General features: G+C 36.7%; 2 protein-coding genes across 2 annotated transcripts; both read right to left on the bottom strand.

Moving 5' to 3' along the window:
• Window positions 1-537: 537 nt before the first annotated feature.
• tmem185 (transmembrane protein 185) lies at window positions 538-8,312 on the bottom strand. The gene is made up of 7 exons (XM_062444967.1): window positions 8,149-8,312; window positions 7,178-7,354; window positions 6,312-6,519; window positions 6,047-6,130; window positions 4,888-5,064; window positions 3,766-3,889; window positions 538-3,039 (listed from the first exon to the last, which is right to left on the bottom strand). The coding sequence occupies exons 1-7, from the start codon at window positions 8,184-8,186 to the stop codon at window positions 2,789-2,791; spliced, it is 1,059 nt and encodes a 352-aa protein (XP_062300951.1). The 5' UTR covers window positions 8,187-8,312; the 3' UTR covers window positions 538-2,788.
• Window positions 8,313-10,264: 1,952 nt separating this feature from the next.
• LOC134006321 (CD276 antigen-like) lies at window positions 10,265-12,393 on the bottom strand. The gene is made up of 4 exons (XM_062445406.1): window positions 11,604-12,393; window positions 11,032-11,124; window positions 10,739-10,852; window positions 10,265-10,317 (listed from the first exon to the last, which is right to left on the bottom strand). The coding sequence occupies exons 1-4, from the start codon at window positions 11,773-11,775 to the stop codon at window positions 10,265-10,267; spliced, it is 432 nt and encodes a 143-aa protein (XP_062301390.1). The 5' UTR covers window positions 11,776-12,393.
• Between the last annotated feature and the right edge of the window lie 1,754 nt (window positions 12,394-14,147).

The raw sequence follows: 14,147 nt of genomic DNA, 5'->3' as shown, positions 1-14,147 counted from the left end.
CTTAAAGAGATAAATCTTTCATTTCACTGTTTATAATAAATAAGCAAAGTGTTGTAATGCTTTGGCTCCAAGCTGCAAACTACCAGCTGTTACTGTGTTTGCTGAGTTTAATACCCCGAAACTTCAATTTTAAAAAGAAATATGTTCATCACTAGTTGATAGACGAAACACTTTTGATAAGAAGCCTAAAGTCTTTACCTAAAACAGTGTAGTTGTAGTGATATATACACACTCTTAGCTACTTTTACTATGTGCTTTATTGTTTTACTGTTTTTAATTATTACTACTTTTATTTCCCATCTTATATTACTGTTCCTTTTTTAAGTTGTATGCTACTTTTATGTCCCACCTTTAATGTAAAGCACTTGTAATTTTTGTTGTAAAGTACTTTGAGCTGCATTTCTTGAATGAAAGATGCTCTACACATAAAATTATCTTGATACATTTCTTTACCAATGCTCACTTTTCAGACGCCTAAATGAGATGAATAACGGCCACCAGTCGCTGTGAGTTTTCTTCTTGAAACATAAACGATCATTTCAGCATTTCTTGAGTTTTAATCGGAGAGAATCCAGCAAACGCTTGTCAGATTTTAAGTGTCAGTCCCGTACAATGCACATCATCATCATCATCATCATCATCATCATCACAAATAACAATGATCAATGGTCATACAAGAAGAAATTTGAAAAATCAAGCAGAACAATTTGAGAATGGATCTTTTTCTCTTCTTAATATACTTCTAAAATAAATATACTCTTTTTTTTTTAAGAAAAAGCGACGTCTGAAGAAGAAAAACAGAGTTGCTCAACTTTCAGCATAAATGGAGAGTAATGAGTAAATCAGACCGATTTAATGGGGAGAAAAAAAAGACAATATGTAGAAAACAAAGTTACACACAGGAAGCCGGACAATCCAGCGATCAGGCTGTCAAAAAAAAAAACAGACAAAAAAAAGAAGATGGGGATGAATGTTTTTGCTTTTTTCTGAGTACGTCGATACATTTGAGGAAATCTGGCAATGTGCACATACACACACACACACACACACACATGGGGGGGGGGGGGTATCAGGAGTTATACTCTCTCTACTCATCAGATCTAAATAAAAATGTACCTTCAACTTTCTTTTTTTTTTTTCATTGCTGTTTCATCAAGTCAAAGCTGATATGTGTACGATTTGATGTCTCGTAGCTGGAAAATAAGACGCAGCACAGATGGTAAAACACGTCCAACCCTCCTCTTCCTCCTCAAAAAACAGGAATCGTCTTCTTTTTTTTCTTCTTCTCAACAACCAGAATAACGTGAAAGCTGCTTAATCACATCAACATTCTACACATGAGCTTTGAGTCCCACACTGGGAGCTACAGAGAGTCGGTACAGTATCGGCTGCATACTGTGAGATTATGTTTGGAAGGAAGTTCGGATAATAAAAAAAAGGAGGAAAGGAAAAAAAAAAAAAGCCAATTACAGGACTCTATTGTGTTTTACAAACTTTGTTTAATGAAGTATTGATGTTATGTAATGATTCTTGATCACTTGCACTAATCCTAACCCTTAAAACGGGAGAGAATGATTACAATGACTCCTTTTTTGTTTTTGTTTAAACTGTTTTTTCCCAGGTCTGCCTTTTACCTCTTTTTTTTAAAATCCTGCCATCTCCACTCTGGTCCCTAACTTGACAACTTCTGTTATTTACAAAATAATAATAATAATAATAATAATGATAATCAGGAATACAAAAAGAAAAAAAAAAGACAGGACTACTCTTGGAAGAAGTTAACAAAGTGCCATTTCCATTATTCTGTTTTTTTCTTCTTCTTTCTTTTAAAGGACAGGAGAAGATTTTTTCCAAGTGTTTTTAAAACAATACTCCGGTGCCGATTGTACATTTACAGCTGTTACTCGTGGCTGTAATTGTTCCTCAAGGCCCTGTTTAAAGAGATTCCTCCTTAAACCAGCTCCGGGGGGGGGGGGGGGGGACCAGTGTCTTTAATTCATCTGGAAACACTGGGAGTGTTATCGCTTCACGGCCGATATAGAAGAGGAAGGAAAACAGAGACCAGCAGCTTAATTTAAAGTACACATAGGCTTAAATGAGTGTTGTACAAAGACGAGGAAAAATCCGAACTTTTCCTTTAAACCGCGCGTACACACACACACACACACACACTCGTCTTTCTCCAACTGCATGGTCCAGAATGGGAACAGGAGCAACAGGGTTACACCGATCCCGAATTCAAGCTAGAGAGGTTTCTCCGATGGTCCCCCAACACGAAGAAAAGGACGGGCGTCACTCTTTTTTTCTGATGGACGCTCGTTTGAACCTAAAGCAGAGATCTACCTGCTGTTTTACAGAGTCAACATATTTTAAAAGTCCAGAGCAAAATCCAGCTCTTGTCAGTTGTGTCGACTCAAATGTTTATCATGAGACGATGTGGTCAGTTCAGTTTCTTTTTACCCTCCTCCCCCCAAAAAAAGGATAACATTTGGAGTAAGCAACAGTGACGCTTCACCAAGCAGGTGAGAAAACAAAGTCTGCTAAGTTTGATAGATTTAGGGAAGGAGGAGGAGGAGGAGGAGGAGGAGGAGGAGAGGGGGGTCATCTGTCACCGCATTGGCTCTAATTTGACACCTCTGGCTGATGCAGAGTCCACGTGAGGCGACCCCCAAAATCCTTCACAGGACAGCAGGTTTTAAAAACAATAAAACCCTCAAAACGTCCTCTGCTGTTTTTGTTTGGCTTCCTGACTCAGGAACAGCAGCACGCGTGTGTCTGCGGCGGTTGGTTAGTCGGGCATGTCGATGCAGAGTTTAGGCGGCGGGACGAAGTATTTCCCGGGGCTCTGCGTGATCACCACGCCCGTCTTCTTGTGGAACATGGGGGCGATCTTCGGGGGCGGCTCGGGGACGGGCAGATCTTCGGCCGCCTCGGGGTCGTCGCTGCGTTGGAGGTCGTAGGAGACGTTGCCGTACTCGCGCAGGAAGGGGAGGAGCTCCAAAAGGAAGTGGCAGAAGTCCTTACGGATGCCAAACCACCCTGAGGAGAGATCGAAAGGTTATTGTTAAATTTTCAGCTAATTTTTGGTTGGTCTCCGAGCTAAAAGAAATGTCCTCACACACACATTTGGGGCCTTTGCTGCTCAGATAAAACAGAGGTAGCATGTCTTTCTATTATTATTGATTCAGAGTTTAAATTTAGCTTTCATATTGCCAAAACCTAAATAAACTAAACTAAATAAACCAGAAAAAAAGCTTAAAAAAACTAAAAAATACACACACAAAAAAAAAATGGTCAAAATAGTTGGCAATTAATTTTATAGTAATCCACTTATCGTTGCAGCTCTAAATTAATAAATTAGTTAATAGCAAAAATGATTAATTCTCGTTTTCGCTCTTCTCTAGAATAGTATATTGGATAATCACATCTTTTCTATATTTTATCGGCCCAAATTGTTGATTTATTAAGAAGATAATCAGATGATTAATCTACAATAAACAAATGAAGTTATGTTGCTGCACTACAATTGAGAGATGATGCAAATAAATCTTTCTATATGATAGAAGAATGAGTAAAAAAGTACATTTTGAGCCAAAGAATCAATGCAACATATACAAAATGTGTTGATAAATACTGTAAATTAAAATGTTTTACAAAGGGTATATTAAAGGAATACTATTAAAAGGAGCATTGTGATATATTTAATATAAAATCCCAGCAGTGGAGATAATATTCAGCAGCACATTACCGACGTTAAATACTTACAGTGGTTTCCTCCTTTCTGACCAAATGTTGTAGCCATGAGCGTCAGCAGCGAGAGCCACAGAGGCACGAACACACACACGTAGCTCAGACTGTTGTGGCCGTCTAGTTTGTGCACCAGAAGGATCTGAAGAGAAGAAGACAGGAGGTCATGTTGTGTTATACAGTGTGATCTATATCAATGCATACAGATTTAAGTGATTAAAGAGGACAGAGTTTTAATAAATCACAAAAATATTACTGGATAATGTCGGCTGCAAAAAACGAAGCTTCCTTCAAAATTAAACAAGTAAACACAAAATGGTTAAAAATCAGGATAAAAACCTTTTTAATGATGCCAATAAACATTGTTAGATTTACAAGTTGCAATCAATATCAGACTCTTGTACATAATGTTTTATTAACTATATTTTTTACTATTATTTTTCTTTATTAGTTCATTTTATTGATGCTTTTTCCTATTTTTTGCCACCCACATTTCTTCTGTAACACTGTAAATTTCCCCATCGTGGGACTAGTTTAAGTTTATACTCTTGCATTTTTTTCCCCTTCATTTTATCTTAGATGATGAAGCCATTTGAATCTTAAATAGTTACCAGATCATCCTGTATGCAGTTTAAATTGGTGTATAAAATGGACTGTACATGTTTTCTACCAGTAGAGGGCAGACCTGCTTTATAGCCAACTTTCCTTATTTAATTTAGAGGAAATGCAGGTTTGAGGATAAATGTTTAATATTAAAGTAATTGCAATTATAATCTGTATAAGGCAAAGGCTAATTTATTTATATAGCATATTTCAACAATAAGGCAATTCAAAGTGGTTTAAATAAAACATAAAATGCCTCAAGACAGGATATACAAGCAACAAGTGGCGAAATCAAATTTAAACAAGATTAAAAGGGTTAAAAATGGAAATAAAATGAAGCTAAAATAGAATAAGAATAAAAAGTGTTACTCAGGCTTAAAGACAGGAAATATAATAACGCACCATGTAATTAACTTTTCTCCTCTCTAATTGGTTAACGAGCGTCTCTAATTGGATAAGGAGGACTCATAAGATTGTGTGTCAAAGCTTGAACTCTGAACACACAACAATAACAAAGTCTTAATAATGACAACTTACCTCGAAGGTGAGGAGGGGCACCACGATGGTCATCCAGCTGATTGCCATGGTGATGTGAGTCCGCCGTTGCTCGGCAATGATGTCGATGGAGCGGAGGAAGAGGACCGACCAGATGATGTAGTACAGGACGACAAGGCACAGGAAGGACATCAGGATCCAGAGTGGGACACACACCACCTACACACACACACACACACACACACACACACACACACACACACACACACACACACACACACACACACACACACAATATTATTAGCACTAGTAGATTTAATTTTAATACACAGTTTAGTTTCAGCGAATCAAATCCCAAAAACCCACCGATCAATTCTCTTTACAAATGCATACATTTAAAAATTGAAGCTAATAATGCTCGTTTTTGTTTTTGTGTGATGTAAACTAGATACTCCTGTACAGCAGGTGGCGCTGTGTTAACTCAAAGTAAAAGGAAGAAGTGCTCCAGGTATAGGATGACAATAGATGTCACAATCAATGCTGTAAAAAAAAAAAAACGCTGATGCCAAAAATTGTCAATTCAGCAGCGACTTGTACGGTGAAATATCGTCCATCCAGGAAAGAAAGGTGGTTATAAATTTAATAGAAAATGCTTTGATGTATCTTGATAAGAAACGGAGTTATCTACCAAACAGCTGATATGAGGTGCTTACTTTTGGGGCTAAAAATCACTGCTTTTGTTGAATAAAAAAAGATATTATTTTTCTTTTTTTAAATTTATAACCAGCCCACTTTTGCAATTAAATTAAAGTTTTGGAAATGTGGTGGCGTAAAAACACTGTTAATTTGATCTGGTTGACCTGTGAATAACTATATACTAATAATAATAATATGATGTATATATTTCTATTTACTTAATTTTATTTATTTTCCCCCTTTCCTTTTTGTTGTTTTCGTAGTTGCCGTATTTCCATTAGTTTTCTTTGTCTCCCTTCTATTCTGTTGTATTGTTGTTCATTTATGTTACTTTATAAACCTCATGTACAACTTTACAAGTGCAGTTATTTTGTAATACACATTATATTATACTAAAAACTCAATAAAAAGAAGAGAGGTGGAAAAAAAGAAAATGTGGTGGCGTTTAATGTCTCTGATCCAGATCTATGATATGATGTGGATTTGTGTGTTTTGTATATCTCACCAGCCAGGGCCAGTTGATGATCCTGTCGAGCCTCAGAGCGATGAAGATGAACTGGAGGATGTTTACTGAACACAACACCTCCAGCTGAGGAGGAAGAGAGGAAGAGAATACAAGACAATCATATCAATTATTATCTTTTTTTCTTCTAGAAAATGCGAGATAATTCGATTTAGACCTAAAGAAATAAAACATATGTAACCTTTCTGTATTTATGTTGCTGCTTTCTGTGTCACAAACTAACAAACCTGAACTATTTCAAACTAACCTCGAGGGAGCGGTCGTGTCTGAAGCCCCAGACGCAGGCTGCTACAGAGACGGGCGACACGAAGAAGAGAGGCATGAAGACGAGGAGCCAGAAGTAGTTTCCTCTCGCCACGCGGTCACACACCAACACCTCGAACATCAGCAGCAGAACGTGGAGCCCAACCGCGATCAGCATGGCCTTAAACTCCACACACGTCTCCCCTTCAGCTCTAAAAGGAGGACACGGAAAGCAAAATTAAAAAAAATGTGATTAACTTTAAATTAAAATGTTGTGGTGCTAGCTTTTTTTGTCATATTCTACAGATTTAAGAAAACATCTCCACAGAAAAAAAATTACACCATTATCATTTTAGTGTGTTTTTCAATGAGAATACTATCATTCCCTCTAAAATTGTAATATCAGTCAAAATAATCATAATTACATATTTCTGTGAAAAGTATTCAGTACAGTTTTCAATATCATAGTATGAGACTTAAAAGTGGGAGGTTAGTTATGATATAAATTATGATAACAGTATTTTTTGAAATAAAGTATTAAATGAATAAATAAAGTATTAAACAAATAAATACTTTTAAAAACTGGTTAATAAGTTACACCAGTGTATAAAACTGTTTATTTTGGGCGGTGTCATGCAGGGAAAACCTCTTTTATTAAAGAGTGATTTATTTGAATGCACCAGTAGTCGTAGTAACAGACATATAACCTAATAGAGATCCAACCTCTGTCTGCATTTTATTGGTGTATAAGACCAAAAAATATATTAAAGGTGTGTCTTATTTAATTGTTTTTAAATGAATAAACTAAAATAAAGTAACATAAATGTGGGTTTGGTCTGGTGTCGCTCTGTTAACACTGTGTACGTCTACCTGTACTGGGGGTTGTGTGCCCAGACTCCAGTTCCCACAGAGGCCCCGATGATGACCAATAGTTTCCACAGCCATATTGGGGTGAACACGGCCCAGTAGCTCCACTGGATGACTCCATCCAGCCTCAGTGACAGCAACACGGAGAACAGCAGCAGGCACGAGTAGATCAGGAACTTACTGCAACAGGAGAGGAGAGAGACAGAGACAGAGAAGATTAACACAAACAGGGACACAAAACTACTAAAGAAAAACACAAAATTAATACAAAGAGACAAGAAACTACTGAAAAGAAACACAAAACTACTACAAAGAGACACAAATCTACTGCAGAACAACACAAAACTACTACAGAGACACAAAATACTACAGAAAGACACAAATCTACTACAAAGAGACAAAAAACTACTGTAAAGAGACACAAATCTACAACAAAGAGACACAAAACTACTATACTATACTAAGCTACTATATCATCAAACTCCCTTTTTGTTTCCCTGATGAGCTGATATGGAAGTACAATAACAAAAACCGAGATTTAGCCACTAAAAAAAACTGCGAATTTGTCCTTTATGTCTTTTAAAAGGGAGTATAAAGAGGATATAAAGCTAGTAACTACACTTTTATATGGCAATTTAAAATATAAACGAAATGAAAAGTTGTCTCGCCACCTCGTGTGAAGTATAGTAACAGAAAACATGTGATAAATTGGTAAATATAGCAGAAATGCCGTAAAGCGACAGTTTAGCTGGCATGTTAGCCAGGCCTTGCAGAGCCATGAGTTACCTACTGTCCACGTGAATGCCTTATTTAAGAGTTATTAACAAGCTTACACTGTCTGCCAAATAACAAGTAAATACAGTATATATATCCACACTTAAATGACACAATTTTAATGGCGTTTGTCGTTAAAAAAAAGTCTAACCATGCTAACCTATGCTAATGCTAAAGTAGTAAATGGTTGCCAACGTTACCTGGGATTGAAGTCCTGAAAGAGTCCCCTTAAATTCATGGTGTTGTGTTAGATAGCTAACATTAGTGTCCCGGTTATTCACTTGCTAGTTAACATGCTACACGTAATGATAATGTTGGTGGTGTTGAAGTGATGTGAGGTTTCATGCTAGCCCCGTGTTTTGGTTTTTTTCTCCTCTCTCGACGAAGTTACAATCGGAAGTCACGTGATTCAACGGAAATAGCCGAACGTGATTCGACGGAAATAGCCGAACGCTTCGAAGTCACGTGATTCGACGGAAATGGCCGAACACTCCCTTCCCCTTCCGAACCTTCAGAGGCCATTGAGGCAAAATATGAATAATAAGGGGGCTATGTTTGTATATATTTTAAAGTTCAATGCATTAATGTATATAATATTTTATATATGTTATACTAGCTATATATTTATTTATATATATATATTATACATATACATAGTGTTTGTTATTTTTTGTTTTGTTTTATTTTTTAAATTTCCCGTTTTATTATGTGTGTGGACACACACACAGGATATGATTAATTCGTTTTTATGAAACGCCATCTCACCTACCCGTTTTTCCACAGAGCTGAATTTTTCCACATGTTACATTAAGCTTGTAGTTTACATACTGTTGTTTTTTATGAAAGTCCATATATCTTTGTTGTAAGTTGTCCCACAAGGTGCTTCCCCAATGGATGTTTTCAGCACTGACTGAAGGAATCTACATAAATGAAACGTTATTAATACGGAGTGAAAAAACACTTTCCACATAGTCTCAACTTTTACTTTCAGTAACTTTGTTTTCTCTTTGCCATAAACATGTTGTGTCACTTGAAAGATTATACAATGAAGTCAAGTTAAAATGGCAACATACAGACTAAAAAACTGTAGTTAATGTAGAATGAGACTATTATTGTTACTCTGAAGAACATTGTGATCCAGCTGATGTTCTCATCTGAATTCTATATATAATCTTTATCTCCATGTGAGAACTGATTACTCAGCTGGGTAAGAAGTAGATTTCATAACAAAAAGATGGTATTTTACTGTAATATCTTCCAAGTAGGAAACTGATATCAGTGTTGGCACTTGATCCAACTTCATAATTTGTCACATGTAAATATAATTTTTTGCATCAGAATCCAACCATACAACTGTTATGTATGTACAGATCATCTGCCAGCACCTCAAAAAGGTAGATTCCACTCACCAAAAACTAGATATATCAAGGTTTTGTATTGATTCATATAAACTGAGAATATGAAGAAGACTTTTAACAGATTTATAATGCTTTGGTGAAAGGATATTAACCGGTTATGTTAGCTAAACCTTGCTTAGTGACGTGACGGCTTAAACACATCAGTCTATGATGAAAAAGAAAGACTGCTGAAAAAGTTGAATTGACAATCTGATCTCTAAATTGAACTTAAATTGTTGATTCACGCAGCTGAACTAGATACATGCTTCAGCACATGCACAAATTAAGTAATCACTCTGTTATGATTTGCAAATGTTCAGTACTTTTATTCATTGCATTTATTCATAGTGTGGAATTTCATGAGAACTTTACTCCACAAATTGATTTCTGATTCAAGACAAAATCTGAGCTGAGAATGCATTGAATTGTGCACACAGGAAGAGACATACAACTACTAAGAGTTTAACAACAGAAAGACAATTTATGTTTTAATATGTTTTTAATATCACTAATACCTGATTTTGTGTTAAAACGTTTTGTGCTTCTAACAATATACATACAATATACAACTTGTTTATTCACAGTCACGTTAATAACAAAACTATACTAAAGACAATAAAAGACCAGCTTTTAGTTGAACATTTAAAAACAATACATTAAATAAATCTTTTTTTAAGCAACAAGTGTGAGGCTGAAAATCTAAAAACAGAGTGATGTACAGGCTTAAACCTTTCTTTAAGATCTATTTCTTCCTTATAAAAGAAACAAAGCAAAAAGTTGGAACATTTCTACAAAACCAAAATGTAAATTCAAAACTGAAAACAAATGCACTTTGTGTCATATCAGCAGCAGTTTTGGGATGTAGGCTCAAGTGCAAATCATTTTGAAAGAGAAAAGAGGAAATAACCGTTATTCTGGATCAATTGAGGTTTAATTCCCAGTTTAGAAAAGACTCTTTGTCTTTACGTTCACCTAAAAATCACATACAATGCAACTGATCATGAAAAAAAGTTCATGCTAGTTTTCATCGTCAGTGTGGACATGCTATTCAACCTCATTTTACCTAGAAAGTTGTGTTGTTAAAAACATTCACATATTGGGGACAATCTGTGGCTGCAGAGGTTGCTGGATTTAATCTTCAGAACCATAATGATCCAGTTCGGGTACAGTCGGTGTATAATGATCCTATCTCAGCTTTTGACCAAGGTACCTGTCATCAAAGTACGGCCATGTTACACTTCTGTTGCTGGAACGACATGAAATTAAAAGAAAGAAACAATTAGTAGACGCAGACTCCCAAAAGAGCCTGACATTATTCATGTAAAAAGATTTTCCCAATACTCAATCTTAACACTGTAGATAGATCAAAACCAACTTAAAGACTCTGACTTACTTTTTTGTTTTAGACGCTCCTCTAGAAGTGTGTATCCTCTGATTCCAAAACTCAAGATCAGCAAGACGCACAAGACCCAAACCAGGCTCAGTCTGCTCCGACTGGCCTGACCACCTGATGGGAAATACATTTTTTTCATTTTTATATCTGAACAAAGACGACACTAACTGGAATACACCAAATCAGAATATAATTCAGTCTGCACTTGACTGATATGAACATGCAACATCACTGCTATTCAGGGATTTTATTAAAAACCTATAATAAATTTTAAGCATTTGACATTTTCGTACCTCTAATGAAAGTATCTTCTGTCGGATCTTGGGTTTGTAGATTTCTGGGATGCAGTGGCATCTCTGTTGTCCAGGTTTGATCAGAGTTTGGTTCTGCAAAACACAATTATAATTTACAGGTAAAAACCAACATAAGATTAGACCAATGTCATGATTAGCTGTCTGAAGACTGATTTCAGTTGATTAAATGAGTCAAGCCTGGTGTGCTCCTGCTTGGTTGGATCGAAAACCTGCAGCCACATGGCCCTTTATGAAAAGGTTTGGACACCTCTGGCTTACAAGAACCTACGGTGGCCACTAAACTTGTGAAAAAAGAGCCAGTTCTTGGTTTGTCCACTCTGGGCTACCATACAAACACAGCAGTGCAACATGGCGGGCTCTGAGGAAGTGGACCTGCTGCCTATGTGGATATGTAAATATAAAGAGCCCATTCTAAGGTAACGAAAACACACTGTTTCTTATTTCCACTGGATTCCACTAAATTCTACACATTGCACCTTTAAATTATGAAAATAATCTTTTGTTGCAACTTTAATCTGGACCATACACAATATTTTAAGAGATTAACTCACTGATAACAAGTTCAACAGTTGAAGCCCGACTCCTGCTCCTTAACTTCGGGATGAAACACCTGTATATTCCTTCGTCTGTGAGCGTCACGTTAATGATCTTGAGCGATATGTTGCCTCGTCTCAGTCCCTCTGTGAACAGCTCCGTCCTTCTGATGTAAGATGAGATCTTCATGTCAGGGACCTCACGGTTGCCTCGGTAAAGGTGGACGTAGTCGACCCTGCTCAGCCGATCACTTGGGTCCGGCTGACGGTCGGGCCTCGACCACTCCACTGTCAGTTCCGCAACATTAATTTCGGGTGTCACATGACACGGCAGGATGGCGCTATCGCCCAGGGTGGCCGTGATTGGCTGGAGTGAACCAATTACCTGAGACTCACCTGAGGAATGGAGGGAATATTGACCATTTTCAACGGTATCATCTCCATGTTACTCAATTTGTGATGCACAATATGTTTTGGAAGCACCTTTCGTTCTTAACCTCTTTTTTGTTGCACTGTCCCGAATGCTTGATATGAGCGATTAGAAATGCACAAAAAATCTTCTTAACAGTACAAATCTGGCCACAAACATCTGTCAAACTAGGAAGAGTGGTGTTGACCCCTTTCAATTTGAGTGTGACATCCTGTGCAGGTGTGGTTGCAAATTTAAAATCTCAGTAACCCTGCTGCCTTTCTACAGAAACCCACAAGCCCAGTTTAATGTCCCTCACTGACGCTTCAAACAGCTCTAACTATAAACTTCAACACAGCTAACTGTAAAATGTATTACCAAAAAAGGACAAAACAGATGTTAAAAAGAGAACAAGGTCATGCTGTATGTTGCACCTGGTATGTCACATGTATGTCACCTCCTTTTCGCTCATATCGTTGCACAGTGAATATTTGGAGGTGTTATAGAGAATTTGTTTGTCAATGGTTAACTCATCAGTGAAGAAAGTGCACAGGAGTCTAGGATGTCTTATGCTGAAAATGCTTATTGAAACTCGGCCAGTGAGAATCGTCAATACACCCCTTTGATGCCACCACGATTCTGTACAAACTGTTTTCCGTTGAAAGTCAGATAGGACAGATAGTACCATGAATACTTTATGACTATAAATGGTCAAACTCAATGCATCTACAGCACAGGATTTGCCTATTGGTTTATTATTCTACAAACAAGGAAACACAGATACCCATCAGTGGGTTTTGAGAGTCATATAGTCACATCCTCTGACCTTGATTGGCACAGCAATGCTGCGCCACCGTTACTGTCTCAAGGAGAGAGGCAGTATGTCAATCTGCCAACATGATAGTGCTGCCTTTACTGTGATCTCAAAGCCCAAGCAGGAGGTTTGAAGTCTTGGTTGGGCAAAAAAAGCAATTACAAATGCCAACTTTGGCACTGGAAAACAGTGATGGGCGTTGAAGACCAAAAAATTAAACGAATTATTCGAGAAATAAACCAATCATATGAATTCATAATGAAAATAATCTTCTGATGCTGCCTTGTAGTATATTTGTGTTTACAGTTTAAATCATTTTCTTATGTTTATCTACCTCTTTTACTCTGCACCATATGTCTTATTCACTGACAGTGTTGTCACGATAAAGCTGTTTTCAAACCATCAGCATTTAACTTTTACTTCAGAGTATTGACGTGTTGTTTATTCGGGCTGGAAAAACATGATTGTCTGAAATTTCTGGAAAAATAAAAAAACATGCACATCTCTGATAATAGCAAGCTATAACAAAAGCAAAATCAAATTTGATTAAATATGTATTAAATACTGTACTGTATGTGTTAAAGTACAATTTAGAGTAACTTGTACTTTACTTGAGTATTCTCATTTTATACTAGTTTCTACTTCTACACTGCATTTCAAAAGCAAATATTGTACTTTCTACTTCAGTACATTCATGTGATAACTTCATATTAATAATACAGCACAGGCTATAATGAAGAAATACATGTTGATGTAAGATTACTTACTTAACTGAGTACTTCTTCCATTAGTGAGCATGTATTTATCAGGATTATTAGTGGCTTGTAAACTGAAGATACTATTTTATTGATTACCAGTTAATCTGCATTGTTTGTAAGTGTAACTATAGTAACGCCATATGGTAATAGGCTTTGCTGCTTAAACAGTTTTCCAGATCTTTGCCTGTGACCAAATCATTTGCATTTATGTCAATGTTTTAATAAGATTTGAACACATTTATAAAGTCTAAAGAGTTATTTGCCAAAAACTGTCACACTACCTGAACTCACTCTACAATATATCTCATAGTAGCACAGACACAAAGACATTAAATGAACAAATACTGTAGAGACTTACCTTCAACAGGCGTGTAGACGAATAGCAGCAAAAAGACAATAGCAGTCAAGCGTATAGTGAGAGGAGACAGTGAAAAACTGCATATGAACTCATCCAAGTCCATTTAAATATGTATAAAAAGATTAAAGGGCAGACAGGAAAATCACAGCAAAGTAACCACAGTGCAGAATGACAGTGAACAACAGAGATAGTGTAGTTATTCTAACACACACCCACTACAGTA

The sequence above is a fragment of the Scomber scombrus genome, chromosome 23 (genome assembly GCF_963691925.1).
Source record: "Scomber scombrus chromosome 23, fScoSco1.1, whole genome shotgun sequence".
In the NCBI taxonomy this organism is placed as follows: Eukaryota; Metazoa; Chordata; class Actinopteri; order Scombriformes; family Scombridae; genus Scomber; species Scomber scombrus.
Note: the sequence above shows the minus strand (reverse complement) of the source record. Positions and strands in the feature narration are given on the sequence as shown.